This window comes from Pyxicephalus adspersus, chromosome 11, assembly GCF_032062135.1.
Source record: "Pyxicephalus adspersus chromosome 11, UCB_Pads_2.0, whole genome shotgun sequence".
NCBI classification, from domain to species: domain Eukaryota; kingdom Metazoa; phylum Chordata; class Amphibia; order Anura; family Pyxicephalidae; genus Pyxicephalus; species Pyxicephalus adspersus.
Genome location: NC_092868.1, coordinates 61,205,801 through 61,231,398, shown reverse-complemented (window position 1 = coordinate 61,231,398; position 25,598 = coordinate 61,205,801). Strand labels below are relative to the sequence as shown.

Sequence of the window (25,598 nt, the reverse complement as noted above, 5' to 3'; positions counted from 1 at the left end):
TCACATGATAATATAAGAGGAGGAAAGTAATGGGGTGACATGATAGTATATGAGGAGGAGAGGAGAGTAGTGGGGTGACATGATAGTATATGAAGAGGAGAGGAGAGTAATGGGGTCACATGATTCTATATAAAGAGGAGAGGGGATAGCGCAGCGCCACCTGTGGTAACCCATGGTAATGACACTGCTTGTGCACCAGGTGTGCAGTTCTCCGGCGGTTGCCATTGACATACATCGTACCCGGATCTCTCGCATCAGTCCGTCCAGGTCCGGGATCCGAGCACTTACCTGTCCCGATCACCCCAATCCCCAGCACACAGGTTATAGCAGGCTCCTACCTGAGAATGGCGCTCTCTCCTTGCCGCACCGTGACGTTGTCCATGGCTTTCGAAAATCCAGCATCCCCGCTGCGGACTGGCACTCCTGCGGGCACAAGAAACAACAGCCTGAGACCCAGGGCAAGTAGCCACCTCCAGCAGGGGGCGACCCCCATTCTGACAGCACCGAGAGCGCAGAAACTGACTGACTGGCTGCCCCCCCTCTGCTACATGTCCACAGCCTGGCACCAGCACAGGGGCACACAGCCTGGCACTGTGTATAAAGGAGAGAGGACTGTGTGTGATGTCTGCTGCCTCCCTCCCTCTCTCCTCCTTCCATCCTCCCTCCATCTCCTCCTCCATCCTCTATCTTACATACTGCCATGTCTTACAAAGTGCCCAGCTCTTCCTTTACCCCACATAGTGCCAGAGCTATTGCCTCCCCCCAACCTCCTCCTACCCACCATCTGCCAGCACCCGGCTCCTAAACTTTACACAGTGCCCATCTCTCTTACATATGCCAGCCTGTATTTCATACCCAGTGCCATTAGTATTGTTTCATAAAACTTCTTCCCCACCAAAATATTATTCACTCGGATGAATCCACATCAGAGCCATATAAAACTAGACAGCTTCCATGATAGCACGTTGTCTCCTTTTGGTGGCGCTCTCAGATGGGAGCAGGCTCTGGATTCTTTATATTTGGGGTTAGAAAACACTCTTCTGGCCGACAATCCCGGGCGATGTCCCACTGCAGGAGAACGCGTGTAGCCTATTCCCTCCGCAGAGATATTCTACAAATGAGTGCTCTGCTGTTTGCAGCATCCTTGTTTCCCTTTAGCTGTGTTTTCTCTCTCAGCATCCCCTGCACAGCTGAGGGTGACTTGGGGCTGTGCTGCGGCTAATTAGCTGAATAGTTCCTGACCAATCTCATGCTGCCATAGGCTGCTGGATCCTTATAGCATCTCTGCTCTCAGATTCCAGTGCCTCTTGTAGAGTTTAGTTGGGCTGATCTGTGCTGAAGAAATTTTCGTGTGATTTACTGGTTACCACCATTGCCTGTCCCCTGACCCATCAAATACATACATCCTCGACCAACCCCCCCCTGTGACCCCAGCTCTGCTTGTACCTACTCCCTCTGTACCTTGTCTGCTGGACTGATCACCCATGTATGGCTTTGGCTTTATACTCTGGATTTGCCTTGTAGTTCTTGTACTGCTTATCTGTGGGCACCTGGTCTTCTGCCAGCCCATCCCCAGACACCATCCTTTGCGCACTAAGTCCTGGGGGCAACCATGTGCTGGGAAACACAATGCTGGGGGCAAGCATGTGCAGGAAAACGCAACCACTCTCCTGAGGCTAAGCGGGAGCTTACTAAAAGTGAAGACTACAGCGTAAGATTGGGAGACTGGTGTCTGGTGAGTACTGGTGAGCCTTACATTCAGTGTGTGTTAACACCCCAACAATTAAGGGGTCTGTATATAGATGCCCCAGATTTCCAGTCTGAAAGGAGGCCCTCGTATCTCTGCTCAAGGCTGGAGGCCCTCATATCTCTGCTCAAGGACGGAAGCCCTGGTATCTCTGCTCAAGGACGGAGGCCCTCGTATCTCTGCTCAAGGACAGAGGCCCCCGTATCTCTGCTCAAGGACAGAGGCCCCCGTATCTCTGCTCAAGGACAGAGGCCCTCGTATCTCTGCTCAAGGACGGAAGCCCTCGTATCTCTGCTCAAGGACGGAAGCCCTGGTATCTCTGCTCAAGGACGGAAGCCCTGGTATCTCTGCTTAAGGACAGAGGCCCTCGTATTTCTGCTCAAGGACAGAAGCGCTCGTATCTCTGCTCAAGGACGGTGGACCTCATAACTCTGCTCAAGCATAGTGGACCTGATAACTCTGCTCAAGGATGGTGGACCTGATAACTCTGCCCAAGGATGGTGGACCTGATAACTCTGCTCAATTCTGCTTATTCTATGATGGTAAACAAAAAATGCAGGTCCCCACAAGTCAAGTCTAGGTTGGTAAGTAAAAAATAAAGGCCCTTGTATCTCTGGTCTAGGATAGGAAATGAAGGATAGAGGCACCTAGATGTCCATCTAGGTTGCTAAGTGAAGCATGGTGAACCTCACTGCTCTGTCTACAATGCTAAAAGAAAAATGGAGGCTGTCATATCAAGGACATCATCGAGGATCATATACAAATCAATAAGGCCCTCAGATCTCCTGTCTAGGATAATAAATGAAGGATGAACTTCTTTAAATCACCACCAGGGATTGTAAATGAAGGGGGCCCTCAGATTCCTTGTCAGATTTCTTGTCTAGAACGGTAACTAAAGGATAGAGGCCCTTAGAGCTCTTCCCAGGACCCTTAGGTCTTAAATTGAGTGTGGCAAATAGAGGCCCTCAGATCTATATCTAGGTTGGTAAATGAAAGATGGAGGCCCCCAGATCCATATCTAGGTTAGTAAATGAAAGCTAAAGGCCCCCAGATCCATATCTAGGTTAGTAAATGAAAGCTAAAGGCCCCCAGATCTATATCTAGGTTGGTAAATTAAAGATGGTAGCCCTCAGATCTATATCTAGGTTGGTAAATGAAGGCTGGAGGTCCCCAGATCTATATCTAGGTTAATAAATGAAAGATGGTAGCCCTCCAAGCTCTGTCTAAAACCTTCAGAACTCTAGGATGCCAAAAAAAGGATATAAGTCCCTAGATCTGTGGCCTAGGATAGTAAATAATGGATGAAGGTAATTTATCTGCTGGTTAAGTATGTCCAACATTCCATCTAGTATTGCAGGAGATATGAACGTTTAGAACAAAAGGAGTAGAAATGAGGTTGTCTTTCCCCTGTGCAAAGAATAAAGAGATCAGAAAGGCTGAGTGCAGGGAGACTGACAGACCTTATAGTATGAAAACATTTCTTCTCCAATGAAGAGCTGGTGGGGGTAACTGGAGTAAAGCCATTCCAGAGGGAGAAGTGTCAGACTGCGCTGCCATTTATCACATTAAACAGCTGTTTGCCACATGAAGAGAACTTGTCACTGCCTGTGACATTCAACAAATGCTGACATTTTCCCTTTTAATGTTGCAGGGGGCTGACTATTTATTGTCCTTCCAAAAGCTCCTGGAAGAGACAAATCTCAGAGAGGATGAATCGCTCACTACAACAAAGGCCTGTAGAGTACTGTAGTACAGTGATCCCCAACCTTTTGCATGTCGTGGACCACTAAATGCACAAACTGTGGACCATGCATGCGTGGGGAGCCGTGTGTCACTCAAAGGGGAAGAAACTTCCCCCAGATTTATGTCGTGATGCCAGAAATTGCGGGTGGGTTGTGTCCAGAGACCACTCGCCCACCGCCCTGAGCCTACTATGTCTCCGGGAGATGTGGTCTGAGGCTCCGACCGGTGTGCCCCCCTGTTGGTGAGTGCACCGGCCAGAATGGCCACCCACCTGTCAGACGGCACTAGTGGGGCCCAGACCAAGAGTTGGGGACCTCTGCTGTAGTAGAGGGATAGAGAGAGAGAGATAGATAAATAGATAGATAGATAGATAGATAGTACTGCCTACTTCACTAATGCCAACAGTTGCAGTCTGGTAAGATCTCATCTTCTTACTTCGATTGACTTTTAGGCACAGAATTGGTCATGGTGAAACTTCAAATTCACCAAATGCAATTTGACCCTTTCAGCCAATCCAGTCAGCTATGTGCTCAGCTGTTACATTTTTATATCAGACATGAGAACACTGCTGGCCTCCATTTGTTGTGAAACTGTACCGGCATATTTGGCCTTCAGCAGATGACGCTTTGCATTACTTGGTTCCACGTTATATGAATTCACTTGTAATAAACATCTTCAGCACATCTTCACCTTACATAAAACGAGGACAATAGGCACAGCTGGCCATACTATATTCATAAGACACAGCGTAGCAAGAACAACAGATCTACATTAGTAGAGCCACCCCCAAAATCATACAATGACTTCCATTATTTCCTGACATCTTGGAGAGCTCCAAACAGGACTCCACCAACGAAGAGCCTAAATATGACAGAATGATAGCAAAGGTCTGAAAGCTTTCATAATGTGAAGACCTTTACTTCTCTGGGCTCCATGACATTCCTGGAACTTAGTCTGTAACAGAAGGGACTTGGTATCATTGATAAAAGATCAGCGGGCCCTCAGGGATCAGAAAGCGCTTATCACCTCCGGACAGGAGTCCTTTGATCCACATTATCACGAAATGGGACACAATCAGCTGTCAATGTGCTGCCAGGTCCCCTTTAATTGGATGGTAATGCCAAGGCAATGCCAGAGGGTCTTGCAGACAGAATTGAGAAGGAACATCTTCATATTTCCATATTTATTGTAGAGATGATAAAAACATTCAACACAAGCCAGAGGATTGTCACACAAATGTCACATCTGTAGACAGGAATCACACCATGCTGATGAGTCCATCTGGTCATACCATAACCTGACCTAATAATTACCGCATTCATCCCAGACACATCAGACCGGTGGCACAATATATATCATATATATCAATAACATTATATCATATAATAACATATGTATTATGGGAAAGAAGAGATTTCTTTTGACACCGGTCACTTCTGCACTCCTAAATGAAATGCTGCTTATATTATGGGACCAGAAGGAGCAGAAAGAGCCTACAAGTTCTTCTGCTTTGCTCTCAGGAAAACCAATAACTGATAAATGCAAGTAAATGCTTTTAGGGCATAAAACAAATATAAATGTGAGTAAAAAACACAACTTAATAAATTGCAATTCAAACCAATACTTAATACTTAAGGGTTAGATATATACATTGCATACATTGTGCCCTTTTGTGTGAAGGACAATTTGTTTTACTCACATTAATGTTATTTTACTTCACTTACTTTCATTTATTATTTATGCATAATCTATTAGGATGCGGCATTTTACTGAATTAGGAGGATGGACATAAACACTAATAACCTTGGCTCTATTCAGTGTCCAGTTCATTAGGTGACAACATTGCTAACATTCAGATGACATTTCCTCCAGAATAGGCAATTTATGAATCTTGTGATCCTCATCCCGAGTTTACAGACAAGGAAGAAGCATGCAGCAAGTGAAGGCTAAAAATAGTTTGTTGCCCGGTGGTGATTAGGAAGGAAATCCTGAATGACGATGACCAGCTTCACAAGGTCAGCTTCCATATATATTTATATTTATATAGACATATATACATAATCCTAAATATGTCCTAAAAGTTTCCTTTTAAAGAATAGAAACACATATATACAACATACAAATGAAAACCATGAAACCCAAATAGACAAAAGATTGATATGTTTTATAAATTGCAGGACACGCTGTCAGATGTATACTAGTGTGTGAACAGTATGTTTGTCGAGGCTTCAACATGTATCCATAATATGGAGGGCCCCAAATGATGGGCCCCTGACCACCAAAGACACCTTGTTGGTCCCACTAATAAATGGGTATGGTATATACAAGATTTATGTTATCAACCAATGCAGCAATTTAATATGTGGTGTATGCCCCATGATGGCAATCCAGCCTACCCTTCATACAGTCCTTGTACAACGTCCATAATGACTGGAGCTGGAAGAGCTGGGATAACAGACTTTTATAAAGCTGGAAGAGAGGATTTTTATAAAATGAAAGAAGAGAATAATATAAAGCTATACACACACAGGTATTACACATATATTCAGGCATGGAGGCAAATAGCTGCAGATTGTACATCAGTGCCAGTAGCTCAGTTGATGTCAGTTACTGTATAATGGAACACTGAATAAGCTGCGATGTGGCGCTGCCTTCACAATGAGGATAATTTAATTACAATGTGTGATAGAGAATTCCCAGGGCCAACATTAATTCTCCATTCACTTACCACTAATAGAATATCTGGAACACGCACTGAAAGCCTCAGACCATGTGAAAGTCATGTTATTTCATCATTTGGTGTATTTGGCTCTCCTACAGAGCAGCGGTCCCCAACTTTTTTTGCCGGCTTACATGATTGGCTGAACATATTGACATGAGAGAGGACACAGATCCTTCCTGTCACAGAGAAGACAACCAACAAGGACAGATGCCCCCAGCCCACCGCCTGATGGATAGAGACCCCCGCTATAAAGAGTTGGTGTCAGGGTGGTGGAAAGCACAGAAATCTGACCTACAAAGCCCAAAAAAAAAAAAAACATCTATTTCAGTTCAAACATTTCTTACGGATATTGAAACCTACATAGCGGATTCCTGCAAGTACTGGGTTTTGAGTTCAATAAATGAATAAAGTATACAGCACCCCCATCCTAGGTGTATACAGTGCTTGAACCTTACCAATCATAGCCCTAATAATCCTGGGTACAGTGGTATAACCCCCTCCCTCCGGGCATTTAAGAAGAAACACCTCCTCTTCCTGACAACTTGGGGTATACAGCACCCCTCCCTGACAACTGGGGGTATACATCACCCCTCCCTGACAACTGGGGGTATACATCACCCCTCCCTGACATCTGGGGGGTATACAGCACCCCTCCCTGACATCTGGGGGGTATACAGCACCCCTCCCTGACATCTGGGGAGTATACATTACCCCTCCCTGACAACTGGGGGTATACAGCACCCCTCCTGGCATCTACGGGTTTACATCACCCCTCCCTGACATCTTGGGGGGTATACATCACCCCTTCCTGACATCTGGGGGTATACATCACCACTTCCTGACATCTGGGGGGTATACAGGGCCCCTTCCTGACATCTGGGGGTATACAGGGCCCCTTCCTAACATGTCATGGTATCCAGTGCCAAAACTGCACCAATCATAACACTTAGACTATTGCTGGGTACAGATGCTGGTTTAGCGGGCATACAGGAAGTGTATGGGTACACGGATTTTTGGGGATCTTTTCAGTGCCCAGATGGTGCCACCATGATGAGTCATTTTGGATTGAGCACATATACTGGCAGAGCAGATTCTGGCTCATTACTCCGGCAGTGCGGTATAAATCTGACTTGTGACTTGGTCCATTTTTAGAACAGAACAAGCAGTTTATTTTAGAGTTGTCAGAAAAGATTTGTGATTTACATTCCCCCTCCCCAACATACTGTGCTAATTAAACCGTTTCCTGGAATTTAAGGAAAGGAATTTCATTGGCTGATAAATTGATAATATATATATATAATGTGGATTGTGGCGAGTGGCATCCAGTCAGAGACATTTTCATTTCTTTTTTATCTAAAGCCAAAACATTTGTTTTTAATTGTACGTGAATTAGGGGTTAGAACCCCATTCCACGCAATAACTCCTAAAGAGTCACCATTTTATACCATTATAAGGACCTCCCCCACCTGGCTATGGGAAAAAGTCACATGACCTCCACTGACACCACAGACAGCCCCAACAACAGCTTTAATATTAGAATTGTACATGTCTGCTGCAAAGAGAGGGGAAGATGTGTCACAATAAAGCAAATCTATTAGGAACGCCCACCTTTACCACGACCACCAATCAAAAAAAAGCAAATCTATTAGGAACGCCCACCTTTACCACGACCACCAAAATCTATTAGGAACGCCCACCTTTACCACGACCACCAATCAAAAAAAAGCAAATCTATTAGGAACGCCCACCTTTACCACGACCACCAATCAAAACAAAGCAAATCTTAGGAACGCCCACCTTTACCACAACCACCGATCAAAATAAAGCAAATGTATTAGGAACGCCCACCTTTATCATAACCACTAATCAAAATAAAGCAAATGTTTTAGGAACGCCCACCTTTACCACAAACACCAATCAAAATAAAGCAATACTTTTAGGAACGCCCACCTTTATCACAACCACCAATCAAAATAAAGCAAATGTTTTAGGAACGCCCACCTTTATCACAACCACTAATCAAAATAAAGCAAATGTTTTAGGAACGCCCACCTTTACCACGACCACCAATCACAATAAACCCTGTCCTTTAGAAACACCCTCCTTTTGCCAAGACCAAGGTGTAAGTCTTGCCAGGTCGGCTCCTGGAGCAGAACTTCTGGGAGTCCAAATTCAGGTGTCAAAGAGTAGTTGTCAGCAGTTTCACCGTTGTGCATCCTGATTGGAGTGGAGAAGGGCTGTAAGACCACCAATTAATATTATTATTATTATTACACAGTATTTATATAGCGCCATCATATTAGGCAGCGCTGTACAAAGTCCATAGTCGTGTCACTAGCTGTCCCTCAGAGGAGCTCACAATCTAATGTCCAATGTCATCAGGTGCCCCCAATGTAAGAAACATTATTAGACAATTTATCTGGGGGGGACTTAGCTAAGGGGATTGTACAGAGGGGACCCCCACAACCATTTGGAGGAAAGTTTGCCGAGATGAAACTCTTCCTTCCAAATACAGACCCCCCTCCTCCCCAATGCTGGGGACACCTGGGGCCTGGTGTGTATAAATGATTCAGATTTGATACAATGTTACCATCAGCTGCAGCCAGCAAGTGTCCCCAATATTTCAATACAATATTTATTTTTTGGGACATGTTCCCACAGATCCCCCCCCCCCCCCTTCAGACATCCCCATTGTTGGTGACAACAGCATGTTCAGGAGCTTTGCAATTAACTAAGCAATTCAGCAGAAAACGTCTTAGAAAAGTCACGCTGAGAGAGAAGTTTTACTGAATTTCTGATGAATAAATATGATTGTAATTAGCATGCCGCTTACTGATCCAACATTGCTCGCGTCACTAATAAGTCGTCTTCTGGTCCTGCCCAGCCTGAAATGTTTTCACAATTTTCAGAAATGTTTTCTTGTGATTGGCTACTTCAGCAACTTTCTTTCATGGAGAAGCAATTTCAATCAGCAAAGAAAACTGGAAAATAAATAAAGCTTTCAGCGGTTTCAAGAGTCAGCTTACCTGTCAGCTACAGAACTTTACAGCTGGCCAGGATGGGGAATGAGACATCATCAAGTCACTTTACCAAGAATAGCCAATCACAAGCAATGAAACAAAAACTTCCTTCCTTGCTCATGATTGGATACAGTCAGCGGAGCTTCATTTCATCCATTGCAAGAATAAAGCCTACGTTGTATTCCTGAAATCATTGCAATGTTCAATGTCTGTGCGATTTCTAGTGCTCACAATCATCCACTAAGGAGGTTTAATTATCACTCCAGAAACACACAAGAAATACATATCAGCCCTCCCAGGAGGATCCAGGCAAGAGATATAGCCTGGTGAATTCTCTCATGTCAGTCAGAACGCACACAGGTGAACCACATCATATTACGTGCTGCCCGTCCAATGCCCTCCCTGGACTATCTGTGGGCCAGCTACAGGATGACCATTCCAGACTTACAATGAGCCGGGGTCACAAAAAAGCAGACAGGTAGATTGCTAAGACATTTATTAAATTCATCTCAGTAAAGCTCTGACTTATTAAAGCACTCCAAGCCTGGAGAAAATACACATTCATCAGAATAAGGAAGAGGGAAGGGGATGTTATGCCAGGCCTACACTTTCACCAGTGAAGCTGGGTGATCCAGCAAACCTGAAATGCATCTGGTCCAGGATTCAAAACATTTGCTAACAAATAGCAAATGACTTTGAAGAAATCAATTCCAGGTTTGCTGGATCACTCAGCTTCACTGATGAAAGTGTATTCTCTCCAGCCTTGAAGAGCTTGAATAAATATTCTGGGCGATCTGAATGCCCTGCAATACCTGAAGCAACCACACTGAGGCACTGCTGTCACCAGGGTCCAAAAGAAAATCACAATTGATTCTATGCAAAAAAAAATAATAGATGGATGGATGGATGGGGAGAATTAGGTCGATGGAGCGATTGATGAGGTTTGAATAGATTGGATGGAAGGATAGTTGGGGGGGATAAACAGATAGATAAAGGAGAATTCAGGTATGGAGAGATGGGTGAATGGATGAAAAGATGCTTTAGCTGTGTTGGTTGTGTTTGTATTATAAGCTGGGCACCGCCAGGGATGGGTCTCTTCTAATCAGCCTTCTGTCCCAGCTCAACCCCCACCCATATGAGTGATCACCATCATTATATTGGAGGAGGGGAGGCCGCTAAAAATACTCGCCAGGTCTCTGTATACCCCTCTTCTCATCCCTCTGTATATACCCCTCTCCTCTGCTCTCCCATCTGTATATGCCCCTCCCCTCTGCTCTCCCCCCTGTATATACCCCTCTCCTCTTCTCTCCCCCCTGTATATACCCCTCTTCTCTTTTCTCCCATCTGTATATACCCCTGTCCTCTACTCCCCCTGCATATACCCCTCTCCTCTGCTCTCCCCCCTGTATATACCCTCTCCTCTGCTCTCCCCTCTGTATATACCCCTGTTCTCTGCTCTCCCCTCTGTATATGCCCCTCTGCTCTCCCATTTGTATATGCCCTGTATATACCTCTCTCCTCTGCTCTCCCCCCTGTATATACCCCTCTCCTCTGCTCTCTCCTCTGTATATACCCCTGTCCTCTGCTCGCCCCTCTGTATATGCCCCTCTGCTCTCCCCTCTGTATATACCCCTGTCCTCTGCTCTCCCCTCTGTAAATGCCCCTCTGCTCTCCCCTCTGTATAGGCCCCTGTGTATATACCCCAGTCCTCTGCTCTCCCCTCTGTATATACCCCTGTCCTCTGCTCTCCCCCTGTATATATCCCTCTCCTCTGCTCTCCCCCCTGTATATACCTCTGCTCTCCCCCCTGTATATACCCCTCTCCTTTGCTCTCCCCCCTGTATATACCTCTGTCCTCTGCTCTCCCCCCTGTATATACCCCTCTCCCCCCCTGTATATACCTCTGTCCTCTGCTCTCCCCCCTGTATATACCCCTCTCCTTTGCTCTTTCCCCTGTATATACCCCTCTCCTCTGCTCTCCCCTCTGTATATAACCCTGTCCTCTGCTCTCCCCTCTGTAAATTCCCCTCTGCTCTCCCCTCTGTAAATTCCCCTCTGCTCTCCCCTCTGTATATGCCCCTCTGTATATACCCCAGTCCTCTGCTCTCCCCCATGTATATACCCCTGTCCTCTGCTCTCCCCCCTGTATATATCCCTCTCCTCTGCTCTCCCCCCTGTATGTACCTCTGTCCTCTGCTCTCCCCTCTGTATATACCCCTGTCCTCTGCTCGCCCCTCTGTATATGCCCCTCTGCTCTCCCCTCTGTATATGCCCGTCCTCTGCTCTCCCCTCTGTAAATGCCCCTCTGCTCTCCCCTCTGTATATGCCCCTCTGTATATACCCCAGTCCTCTGCTCTCCCCTATGTATATACCCCTGTCCTCTGCTCTCCCCCCTGTATATATCCCTCTCCTCTGCTCTCCCCCCTGTATATACCCTATACCCCTCTCCTCTGCTCTCCCCTCTATATATATATACCCCTCTCCTCTGCTCCCCCCCCTCTATATATATATACCCCTCTCCTCTGCTCTCCACTCTGTATAAATCAGGGAGCAGCATTGATGTAGAGCTAGTGTTAGTCTGCCACCTTGTGGAGGAATTGGGGAACTACTATTATGACTATCATGGAAGTGAGCAGGGCTGCTATTGGTGGCTTGTTTGTGAAAATGCTCAATTCTGACCTATCACATGAGTTTATTCTATTGTGTTCTGCTCTATCCAATGATACAGGTATGATATATTTAGTACAACACCAATGTCTTCTATGTTCACTTCTGTATATAGAAATCCCCTGCAATTTTTCTAGCACACAAATATCTAATATACACTAACATCTGGAGGGAGGAAGGAGGATAACCTGGAGCGGTCGCCTTTCCATCTCATTACATTGCATTATGGAGAGAACCCGCCTAGCACCAGTCAAGGCTCCGCTGATTAGCATGGATTTGCATAGTAATTAGATTTGCAGAATTTCATCTTGTTGTGCCTTTGAGGAAAAAAAACATTCAATGTCTCAGCTGAGAGGTGACAAGGATTTGGCTCCTTTATTTAGGACTGATACAAGGGTAACAATCAGCAATACCTTTCTATTATACCCCAAACTTCAGTCATGTCACAAAGCAATGGACAAAAGTAAGAAATGTATTTTTTGAAAATGTTTGTGAAAATACAGTTCTCGCTTATTTATACATAATTGTGAAACATCTTAATGTGGTACCGTCAATCAAAAAGGTAAATGAAAGAGGGTGGTAGGAACATGTCCCAAGTGGAAAGACAGTACAGCCCCTATCCCCAAACCACAACGATTGTAGAAACAGCACTATGTTTAGGGCCCTTATAATAACCTGTAACCAGCCACAATGAACTTCACAAAGACCACCTGCCCATCCCTAATGTCACAGCGGAGACTAAAATGATGCAAACAGCAAAATATCCAAAATAAAGAAGTCTTTGACTGGAGTATTTATAAATCGAAGATTTGACAGAAGCTTATTAAACACACAGAACAGGAAAAATCCATGCCAACGTACAAATAGCCTAAATATGGCACCCCTAATAGGGCCGGTGACATCACAGCTTCTTACATTGCTGGATTTTACCACCATGTGACTCTGGCAATGTACGGGGAGAGTCGCCATCTACCATGGCATTGTTTGGGGGGGATCTAACTCTATAAGGTGTTTCAGGTCTGGAGGGGTGATCACATGGCCCAGTGGCATCATTTGCAGCAACCAGATTCCATTTCCTGACCTGTGATGTGCAATGCCAATCATGAATTGCTCCTCCAGCAGGTGGTGCCATCCAGTTGTCTATTTGAAGCTCCACGATGTTTCATGATGCTTCTGTCGCTTGGGGACAAACTGGTCAATTTGCTTGCTGTGTTTTCTGATTACACATTCAGAATTGATTCAGTGTTGGAAATGTCATTTTGTCTCTTTTCTACTGTGTCCAGGGCTACGCACTAACCTTCAAGAATGTACTAATGAGCACAATCCATGAGCCCAGCCTAACGAGGGGTCCATGCCAAGAGTGTGGTGATCAGCTCTTCCCTCCTCCTGCATGCACACAGGAGCTGCCCCAGCCACCCACCATCCGGACACACAAAGCCATCGCTGCTCCACATTTAACCCCTTGGCGGAAGTGCCAGGTAAGGCTGACACAAGGACACAATGCTTCCGAGTTCAAAATTGTGAAACAGCCCCTACCCTGGCACATAAACCCAGCAGGAATCACCTATTAACATGGCAATATACCACAGAGGGGCAAATTAGGGCATAGGTGACCACACATTGGCTCTACAATAGGTGAATAAAAACCCCCGTGAGCCTAATAAGAGGAACCAAATGACAGCACATGGGTTTATTAAGAGGGAGTAGGTGACTGCACATGGGCCCTATAACAAGGGCCAAGTGTCTTCATATGGACCTTATGGGAGATGACCACAAATGGGCCCAATAAGATAGGACAGTTAAAAGCACACCAGCCAAAAAGGAGGGTAAAAGTAAATGCACATTGTCCCAAAAAAGGGGGTCCCTGGCCTGGGGTAACCCGGGATAAAAATACATAGGTGACCCCAGGATAAGATTACAATGATGTCTCCCCCATCATCCCACAGAGTCAAACATGAAATATTTCCCAGCATCTTACATAAGGCAGTAATTGGAGGACCGTTGGTACATAATCTGGGCAAGAAAGGGTTAATAAGATGGCATCACCTTTGCTGCCCTCTTCATCACAGCGGGAATCCCGATTTCCCATTTCAGTCAATTCAGTTTCTGCGGCACATTCTTCCCCTTTAAAGCCCAAAGATCCAACACTTAATGTGAGTAATGCTGCTAATAACAGGCACAAATATTAGGGACAACCCTCGGCCATGGTCCCATCTCCCTGCTACCATACATGATTGGAAGCTTCGTGTTCTGTCTCCCTGCTATGTGTGGCCCCTACACCACACATGATTGGAAGGCCTGTGTCCAGTCTCCCTGCTATGTGTGGCCCCTACACCCAACAAGAGTTTAAGCTCGGTGTCCCGTCTCCCTGCTATGTGTGGCCCCTACACCATACACGATTGGAAGGCCTTTGTCTAGTCCCCCTGCTTTGTGTGGCCCCTACAACATACATGAATGGAAGCCCAGTTTCCCTGCTATGCGTGGCCCCTACACCATACACGATTGGAAGTCCCGTGTCCAGTCTCCCTGCTATGTGTGGCCATACCATACATTTTGCCATGATTCAATAAATAGGGGGAAATATTTTTCATTGGGACAAGGTTTCAGATGCTTTTTTCTGTGTGATTTGATGCAAAATGGATATGGAAGAAGTTCTGGAGAGAACTCAGAGAAAAATGGTTAGTGAAGTGTTAATCTGCAACTTTGCGTTTTATGCTGCTGGATATTCAACTGCTGACCAGAGACATGGAATCATATTGCAAGTTTCAGTGGTCCCTGGTGACTTTTCCTTTTTCAGCATATGAGCCTTATTTTACAAATCTAAATTAAAATGTATCTGTCTTCTTCTATATACAAATGGAACTGGTTAAAAGGCTAACTACAGATATGTATTACCCCATCTATACTATAGAAAGGACAATGCCAAGCGTACGTCCAGGTCCCACAACAGAAGATGGGATTACCACTGAACAATGGAAGATGTGGTGCAAGCATGGTTTACAGACCAGCCATGGACATAGAGGGCTGCCATATCTACCAAATGGAACATCGCAGATAGGGAGTGCCATTTACATTTTCACAGGTGTGGGGACAATGGATATCTCTACATGATTTTAGAAGGTAATACCTTAATATGTATTTTAAAGTTTGCATTTTTAGAATAAAATTCACATTAAGTTTCACATTAAGGTTTAAATTGCAACGAGTATTAAAATTACCAGACTAACAGAAGTTAACTATCTGCCCCGACCATTGGAAGTAATTTATTAATTTCCACATGCAATTTGGGCTACAATCAATAAGCAAGAGTGAAATTCTTGTCTTGTTTAGGGATAAGTGAGCGAGATTTGTAAATTTCGATCTCGTGGCAAATCAGGCTTTTCTCGCTTACCGAACATGTAAGCCAGAACAACCTTGTGATTCGCCATAAGGTTGTGATCTCTCCGAACGAACAAACTTTACTTTTACATGAGCTACAAGCTAGTCAGTATTGTTAAATTGTCAGCAGTCAGCACATTTAGTGTAATCTATATTGTGTATTAGTGAAGACACTGTTAGTCATTTTTTTTTCACTCTGTACATTCACTAAAGCTAAATAAAATCAATTGCAGTTCCTATTTACAAAAGAAGACCGTTTGGTACAGTTAAATTTCTGACCTACTATAAAATAATTACAGATATTTCAGCGTTTGATACCTGTTCCTATTTACCAAAGAAGACTGTTTGGTACAGGTGCACTTTTGCCTGAATAAGTTCAAGATGAGCGGTAGACTCAGGGGAAGGTATGGCGTTGGGTGACTTGCCGCATCTGGCAGGGGGCATACTTTCCGGGAGTCTGCCACTGTAGGACAGCAGCAAACGGTTGGAGGCAGCAGCACAAGTTGTCAAACAGGTCTGAGATGTGTGCGGAGTACCAGTAAGCAGGTAGATGTATTGAGAGGGCGGAATACAATCATACAGCCACGTCATGTGGAGAGTATTGTGGACTGGGTCTCAGGGGCCTCAAGTGTAGCAGGCTCTTCTTCTGCTGCAGCAACCAGCACAGCCGTGACAGAAGCAAAGGAAGGAGTTAGCGTGGCTAATGTGCCTGTACCTCCCGATGACTCTCCCTTGTTGTTTGACGAACAGCCTGAGGATCTGTCATTGCGAATTTCAGAGCAGGAGGCAGACTTTTAGACCCTTGGAGAGTGTGGTCAGCACTTGCTGGACGAGGGTTCTAGATGAATGGCTGCATTTGCAGAGGTTAGCTTAGATAAAAAAGAGGATGATGATGACCGTGATGTCACCTGGGAACCACCAGTGCGTATAAGGGCTAGCAGCAGTTCCAAAACAGACGTAGAGGAAAGGCAGCAGCAGCAACAGACTGGGAATGGAAGGGGCCGCCAGTCTGCTTCATGTGAGTCCCAAAGAAAGAAACAGACAAGTGGGAACAAGCAGGTGAACAGTCAGGGACCATGTGACCGTGGTGGAGATGGAGCTGGAGCAGATACAGGGCAAAAAGAGCAGCAGAGTGGTTACAGGCACCTCCCCAGTGTGGTCCTTTTTCACGCTGAAAGACAATAGCAATCTGTATACTGTGCCACAGGCAGATCTGCAAAGGACAGTCCGGATCACATTTGGGTACAACATCCCTGCTTTCCCACATGCGCAAGAACCACAAACCAAAGTGGAAGCAGTACTTGTGTTCTCTTGAAAGAGGTGCAACCACGTCATTGTCTCTTCTTCCATCTCCATTGACGCCTTGTCCACTTCCAACTGTCATTGCTACTACATCTCAGGAGGTTGGTAACAGCCAGACTTCTAGCGGCGAGGAAGTATCAGCTCCCTTCTGTGACCAGATGGCCTGTGCTAAGCGGCAGGGGAATATACCAAGCAGGCATTACTTCTCCCACACAGCTGTTACCAGTTTACATGCACATGTAATGGATAACCTCTCCCGGGTATTGGCATTCTCGGTGTCTAGCCAAATCCACGTCGCCATGGACAGCTGGACAACCAGGTACGGACTAGGACACTACCTGTCCTTCACTGCTCACTGGGTGCCCTTGCATGGAAGTCTGCAAGACGCATTACAGCACCTGGTATCCCCGCCGAAGGGTGTGGTGGGAAAGCATGGACAACCCCATTCTTCTTATTCCTCGTACTTCATTCCTTCTACCATCAACCCCCCTTTTCGACACTCCTGAAAGGCCAGCAGCGGAGGACACTGTGGTTAAGCGGGCACGCCACTATGGCTCCCTTAAGCACACACGTTGCCAGGCAGTGCTGAAACTAGTGTCCTTGGGGGAAAAAAGTCACATCGCCAGAGAACTCTTGTCTGCTTTGCACAGAGAGGTTGAGGCTTGGCTGACGCCCCCCGGCCCACAACAGGCAACGTAGTGTGTGACATAGGGGCCAATCTTGTGCCCGCATGCTCATTGGCCGCATAACACTTGTGCCCTGCTTTGCCCACGTATTGAACCTGGTGGTGCAGAAGTTCCCCTGCACGTACCCAGGACAGGAGGACTTACTGGGACAGGCTCGCTCCATCTGCAGCCATGTACGCCGATCCCCTACTGCCTCCGCAGCGCTTATCAAGATCCAGCGCCAACAGAGGCTTCCACGGCATAGACTGATTTATGACACTGTGACTAGATGGAACTCCACCCTGCACATGCTCCAGCGTCTGTGTGAGCAAAAGCTAGCCATCCGCCATTACTTGGTCAGCGTGGGGAATGGAGGCAGCGGGGCCCTTGGTACAGCCACACAACTGAGCTATTTTACCAGTGATAGAGATGCTGTGCAAGGTACTGGCCCCTTTGAGCAGGCCACAAACATTGTGAATCAGAAACGGTCAGGCTCGAATGACGTCATACCAATCATTTTTCTGCTTGATAATACCCTGTGTGGCCTGATTGAAAGTGGCGATGGGAGAGGAGCGGAAGAAATGGGGGAGGAGGATGAGGGTGACATTACACCCCATAGCGCACAGCCAGCATCAGGAGGAGCAAGAAGGGACACTAGCCAGCATCAGGAGTTCCAAGAGGAGGAGGAAGATGATTATGATGATGAGGGAGACCATGTTGGGGCTGCTGGACAGGACCCATCCAACCCGCATTTGTGCTGTCATGCCCCAGGCATTGTGTGGGCGATGGAACAACAGGAACTGCTGCAGCTTGAAGAGGAGGAAGTGGCTGATGAGGAGGAAGATGTTTTGGCGCCTACTGAGGGACAGGAGGAGGATGAACCCCTCTTTCATATGTTTGTCCACATGTTGCGTTGCCTACGGAGGGACCCCCGCATTTGCAGCATCAAAAACTGGATTACTGGTTGGGCACCCTTCTGGATCACCGCTACAAAGACAAAATGTCATAGTTTCTACTCAACCCGGCGCAAGAGAAAGAAAAGGTGGCCCGCCTGAGCAGACTACTATGCGACTGGCTGTGTGAGGAGTTCCGCGCACCACATTCCACACAAGGAGCTCAGGCGGACGCCACCTCCACTGTATACTACAATAGCGGCAGCAGCAGCAGTAGTGGCAGCAGGCCGCACTCATCCAAAAGTCTAGGCCAAGGCAGGGGGGATTTTCTGGATGCCTGGTAAAACCTGATGTGGCCACCTCAAACAAGTGAAGTGTGGTGGCATAACCATCGAGAACGCATGAAGCGCATGGTGCACGATTATGTTGGCTCTTTTCTGGCTGGTTGTGGTGGTGTTAACAACAGCAGGTATGAGGAGGATGCCAGTCCTGACAGTAGTGACTGGCTTGAAATCTCCCGGCAGTTGGCACAGTATGCCATCAAGCTTCTTTCATGCCCGGCATTGTGTTCTGTCCGAAAGAACCTTCAGTGCCGCTGGCGGAATGGTAATGGACAACCGATCCTGACTGTCGCCGGAAAATGTCAATCGCCTCACCTTTTTGAAAATGAACGAAAGGAGAGTTACTAACAACTATCATACCCCACAGCAGATGTCACTGATTGACTGACACAAGGACTCACTGGCCAACCAAGATGTCTCTGTGAACCCGCACTGCTCCTGTGCTGAATCTGTGGCTGCCTATCACCAACATCCTGTCAGCTGAGCCTGCCTCAAGTAAATGTTTCCGCTAGTTAGGCCAACAAACTGCAGATGAAAACCCCCAGTACTTGTTGCAGAGTATGATTGCTGGGTGCAGTGGAGTCATCCTAGAACAGCCATTGTGGGATAACAGAAACTGTCTTTATTAGAACATGCATGCAAAAACGGAAGCTCTTCTTACATGGTGAATGACACAGGATATATGTAACAGATCATAGAAAAAACAGAGAGGGAAAAAACCACAAGTAAGAATTAGTAACAGCGACATCTAGTGTCATAATTATGAACTGCAGTCAATCCAGCAATAGACTAAACTGTAAGATGTTGTACCTCCAACAGTACTGCCACACTGATAGGTACCATTGCCAATTACCATTTTTTCAGCTAGGTATAGTAAGATTGAGGGTTGGCATTCATGTCATCCACTTCATGATGCAAACTAGCAGTATTGTCCTAGCGCTTCCGGCACCACAGACCTCAGCAACAGTGCTGACACACAAAACATCTTGGTCTTGCCTTTTTACGTTTAATCTCAAATTTCAGATATTTGTATTAACCTTCTGGGTGGCATTGATGATGCACTACACCCAGCTCTAGATGCCAGTTACCAATGCCGTCTCCCTGGCGATAGCTGACCAGAGGCCACACACTGCTACCGCTCTCTCTGACCCACGCTCCGTCTCTGGTCCTCCATCCTTTTGCCTAATGTCACCGCGCTATTTGTCCACAACTTTATGGGTGGCATTCCTAACACACGTCATCCAGGTCATGATGCCAGCTAGCAATGCGTTCTCCTGCTGTTTTGGCGGCAGAGACTGCTGCTAGTGGGTTGAGTTCACACATAGCTTCACCCTTTCCCAATGTCTTAATGTTTATGCCGCCTTCTGATCGCTGTCCATCACGCAAAAATCCTATTTGCCTGCTGTCACTTTGCTGCCATTTTCTGGAAAACCACAAGGTCTTTTAGAACTTTTGTATTTACCCTTGTTGCCACTGTTCTCCTACACATAGCTATTGACTTGAATGGATTTCAAAATAATTGGTTCGTCGAAATTTTGCGGACCCATTGGAAGTTTGAGGAAATTTTTGCGAGACTGTCCGAGGCCTTATCGCTCATACCTAGTTCTGTTTAGGACAGATGAATCTGCTGACAGGAACGCACCAAGCAATTACTTTATATACTTTAAATATAAGATATAGAGTGAGAAACACTTGTTTATTTTTTTAACTATATTATACAATGAAATATTGAGGATTATTCAGTAAATGGGTGAGGTAGCATAACTCAAAGTAATGGGGTTTCAGCTGACATCTCTTATCTATGCACTGTATATAGAAGACTATATATAATATTTAGGGGAATATATCATTACCATATGAGTTATGTTGAGGGACATCAATGTTTCATGTTTTCTTCATAGTATAAGAGGGGTTAATCTGGGCCACTGTCCCCTCTGGGAAGTTGCACTTCCATTCATGTGTCTGAAGGTCAATGATTGACAGCATAAATAGCGGCATTTTCTGACAAGGTTCCTAGTGAAGTGCTTCAGTCACATCTTGGATGAGCGAGACCTCTGGGAACTGGAAGATTTACAGGAAAAGATGAAGAAAGACAGAGCAGAAGAATCGCCACTTTGAAGAGGAAGTTGCAGGTTTTGGTGAAGTCTCAGGAGACAATCAAACAAAAACTAAAAATATTCACAATTTTCACAACCTCCCTATCAAAAAATGCCATAAATTTCAGCCAGCATATTAAGAAAGAGGGAATATGCCACTGATTACTGCCAGGTAAACAACAGAGACGTCACCTTGTCTGGATAGATACAAAAGAAAATATTAGCACTGAAAATGTCAAAAGTGCCTGAACTCACATGGACATCCAAGGTGCAGTGATATGCAAAAACTGAAAGTATGATTGCCACATCCTATATAACCCTATGGTTTTCCTAAGTTATTGGAGACGCTCAATCTGGATCATTTTTCTTCCTATTTTTATATTTACATGTAAAAACCTCCTTCTGATCCGGAGGTTCCATATTCTCCAAATCCACAAATATACAACATGTGCTGCATGTGGTCCGAATATGACCTGCAGCCACCTACAGCAAAAGGCTGGCATGTTGCAGAATATATTTCAGGCAGATTGGCATCTCCATTGCTACGTTGGCCCAAAGAAAATGTTTTGTAGATGGGAAGGCATGAAAGGCACCAGTTTAGGGGGTTGTAGGATAATGGGCAGTACGTGTTCCCTTGGGATAGAGAATTGCAAGACCACACAGCTCACACACAGAAAACCAGCTATGCAAAGCAGCATTGGCAGCGTCATCATAACATCAATGTGTTTAACAAACTATTGATCAACACAATGAATCAGGGGGAACTAAATGAATAATTGGTAATGTTAGTGGAATTTGATTGAATGGTAATGTTCATGAAATTAGTCTAGTTAGTTCCTATTAGTCTTATTAGTTTTAGTTAGGACTTTTCTAAAACATTTGACACCCTGCAGCCAGGAAATGTGCACATTAAGGTCTACGGATTAGACAATTCTATAAGTGAAAAAAGAACTGGCTTAAAGATTGCATCCAGAGAGTTGTAATTAATGATTCATACTCTGAATGGTGTAAGGGTATTAGTGGTGTACCCCAGGGTTCAGTGTTGGGACCTTTACTGTGTAACATCTTTATAAATGATATAGAGTTTGGGATTTCTGTGTTTGCAGATGACACCAAACTATGTCATGGAATTAAGTCCATACAGGATGTCTATAATCTACAAGCAGACCTGGATGTACTGTGTGATTGGGCAGCCAAGTGGCAAATGACATTTAATATAGATGAATGTAAAGTTATGTACTTGGGGGTAACAACATGCATGCTACATACTGTCTAGGGGGAATACATTTGGGGGAGTCAGAAATGGAGACGGATCTGGGGGTTCTGGTAGATCATAGACTTAATAACAGCATGCAATGCCAAGCTGCAATATATAAAGCTAGTAAAGTACTTTCTTGTAATAAAAGAGGAATAGTCTGCAGAGATGGAGACATAATCCTGTACAAAGCATTGGTCACACCACATCTGGAATATGCAGTCCAGTTTTGGGCACCAGTTCACAAAAAGGACATTGTGGGATTGGAGAGAGTGCAGAGAAGGACAACTAAACTAATAAAAGGAATGGAGGAGCTCCGCTATGAGGAGAGATTAGCTGAACTGAATCTATTCTCCCTTGAGAAGAGACGTATCAGGGGGAAAACTACTAATATTATTACACAGTAATTATATAGCACCAACATATTATGCAGCACTTTACAAAGTCCATAGTCATGTCACTACCTGTCCCTTAAAGGAGATCACAATCTAATGTTATGGTCATGTGCCATTACCATAGCCCAAGGACAATTTTTTGTGAGAAAGTCAATTAACCTAACCAGAATACTCAGAGGAAACTCATGCAAATACATGGAAAATAAACAATTGAAGATAGTGTTGTGGCTGGGATATGAACCAGTGACCTAGCACTGCAAAGGCCAGAGTGCTAACCTCTGAGCCACCATGCTGCCCCATGATCACCATGTATAAATATATAAATGGTCCATATAGAGAACTCCCTTCGCCATTAATCACTGTAAGGTAAATACAAAGCACAAGGGGGCGCTCTTTGCATCTGGAGGAAAAGAAGTTTAAGCTCCGGGTAAGGAAGGGATTTTTCACTGCTTTAAGAAAACGCTGGATGATTTTTAGAAGAAGAGAATATAACCGGGTATTTAAGTTTAAAAGTAGAGAACTGAGACTGCTGATCCAGGGAACATCCGATTGCCTCGCAGGAGAGGGAGGGATTTTTATTTCCCTGTTGGAGCAAACTGAACAGGGGTTTATAAGGTTTTTTTTATTTCCTCTGGATCACTGTGCATATAAGGTTTTATCTGGGATATGTTTATTTCCCTGTTGGTTGAACTTTCTGAATTTATGTCTTTTTTCAACTTTTGTTACTAGAAAACTTGACACACTGTTTGTAGTGCAGAAACCCCTAAGATTCTGCCGATTGCTGCAAAATGATACAGAATTTTTCCAGATTGGTTATAACTTGTATGCACACATTAGGGGTAAATGGTAATTATGGTAAAATTTTCTGGTGTCAGATATTGGCCTTGTGTGCTGGAAACAGCTGCTAAACTCTGTCACTCCCCAATTGTCCCCCTCTGTTCCTCCCGGCACACTGATTTCTCCGGGGTCTATATTTAATGTGTTGTAATTAGCACATGGGACTTTGTGCTGCCATTGGCCCCCTCCTCCATGACTGGCTAATTAGAGGGGGAACATGACACAAAACTCTGACCCTGTGTGTGCCAAAGGAAGCAGGGAGCCATAGGAGACCAAAGGACAAGCTGCTTGGAGTTCAAAGAGATAAAGGTTCCTCACTTAGCAAAATGAATGAAGCCCTTGCAATGGAAACTTTGCTTAGTTTAATGAATAAGGTGAAGCTCTGATGACACCAACCATCCAATCGTGTGCATGAAAAAAAACTTTTTTTTTAAGATTTCCCTCCATGATTGGGTAACCTTTGAAAACAATAACTATAATCTGTCCTTGTGTGACCTAATTAGCAGTTCATTAGGGTGTTCAGTGCACACTGTGGACCCCTCTAAGCTACCAACCCCCTCAATCTTCCAACCAAGTGGACATCAATCAGAAAAGTATTGATTATAATGCCTTGCAGCTATTGATGGAAGACTGCAGTGATATGACCCATAGAATGTCTCACTGTAAAAATTCAGCATTAATCCCTTTCACAGACTATAAAGTTTTGTATGGTGGGGTAAGAATAATTACACATTTCTCACACAGCTAGGATTTCCAAATATTCAGCCAATCAGTGAATCTGACAAGGAGATAAAAATGTCAACCAAGGCCACCAATTGAACATTACCGTTCTACAAAATACAGAGACTAAGTCATTACAGAAATCTGACTGGTTACTGGGTGGCTAATTGCTACAAATTACCAGATTAGATTATTCCTAATTACTCACTAACCCCCTTTGGCCTTCCTAATTGCTGTACTTCTTTGTGACACAGATTTAACCAGGTTCTGGTCCATATTAACATAATACCATCACACAGTTGCTGCAGACCCGTCTAGGCACCTTGCTGACACGTTTAGGTCTGAGATGATTTGAGCTTTGTGACACGGAGCATTACCCTGCAGGAAGTAGAAGACGGGGACACTGCGGGCATAAAGGGAAGGACATGGCCAGCAACTATACTAAGGTAGGTTTTAACATTTAAACAATGATCAGGACCCAAAGTATGCCAGGAAAATATCTTTTACATAGTTACACCACCACCCTCCTGAAATGTTTGCTGATGTCAAATTCTGACCCTGCCATCCAAATGTTGCAGCAAAAATCAGGATACATTGGACCACACAATATTTTTCAGATCTTCTCTTCTACAATTTTAATACCCTGTATGAATTGTAGCCTCAGGTGTCTGTTCTTAGGTGGCACCTGGTATGGTCTCCTGCTGCTGTAGTCCATCTGCTCTACGGTTGGATATATTTTGCATTCAGAGATCTCTTCTGCAGACCTTGGGTGTTAACAAGTTTTTATTTTAATCAGCTTTTCTATCAGCTTAAACCAGTTTGGCCCCTCTCTTCTGACCTATGGCATCCATAATGCGTTCTCATCCAGAGACTTTATGGACGATTCTCTGTAAACTTGGAGATAGTTGCCCATCTGGCATCATGACACGTTCAAAGTCACTTAAATCACCTTTCTTCCTGTTCTAATCCTCAGAAGATTATTTTTTAGGAGTTATTGCCATGTGTTTGGCTGTCTAGATGTTTGCATTACCAAGCCTGTCCCAGCAAGAACTTGTCTAGAACTTGTTTTTCATGGTTTAGTTCTGCATTACCAGGTTCACCTAATAAAATGAGCAGAGTGTGTATATAGTAGTAGCATTATCTGTAAAGAGGCCCTGTCCCCGGAGGGAGAGACCAATGCTCACCATGCAATGTAACTCCAATGATATGATTTAATCTGGAGTCAGAGCTATAGAAGGGGGAAGGGGGTTTCTATTAATTTTCTATTTTCTGGTTTCACTACTAGAGAGGAATTACCAGGCTTTAAACGATGTGTGAGATAGTGAAAAGTTATCTTCTGTAGGTATTCCCATTTTCCTTTTCTCTAACATCATCTAATCCCAGCTGTAGAATAGGAGGATAATGATCTGTGAATATGAATATTGTAGATTCATTAGAAACATAAATCTGCTGCTGGGAACAGGATGTGCACGGTGCAGCTCATCTTCAGGGGAGGGCAGATGAGAATCTATATATAAATATAAATATATATAAATATAAATATATATGTACGACATGTTCTCAGGACCCATTCAAATTTGTCTACGTTCCTGCAACATAGCAAACAAGTTGTAGATTCTGTAAAAGATAAATATCTACCCTTAGGAAACCCAATTGTATTCCTAGTCATATAACTCCCATGGAGAGCCCATGTTACCCAGTTCTAGTTTGAACGTCCAGCCAATTGCACATAAGTTGATTTTCTAAAGGAACATAATACACAATCCACAAATATGTGACTGGTTCACACAATATGGTCATGGCACATTTTACGTGGC

At 44.7% G+C, this 25,598-nt stretch overlaps 1 protein-coding gene across 3 annotated transcripts in view; it reads right to left on the bottom strand.

Moving 5' to 3' along the window:
- The window catches only part of LOC140341089 (opioid-binding protein/cell adhesion molecule homolog), a 224,381-nt gene that overhangs the window by 114,387 nt on the left and 84,396 nt on the right, over positions 1–25,598 (bottom strand). For all 3 annotated transcript variants that reach the window (XM_072426627.1, XM_072426629.1, XM_072426628.1), the window contains exon 2: positions 339–423. In XM_072426627.1, coding sequence (XP_072282728.1) covers positions 339–423 — 85 coding nt within the window. The remainder of the gene's footprint in view (positions 1–338; positions 424–25,598) is intronic.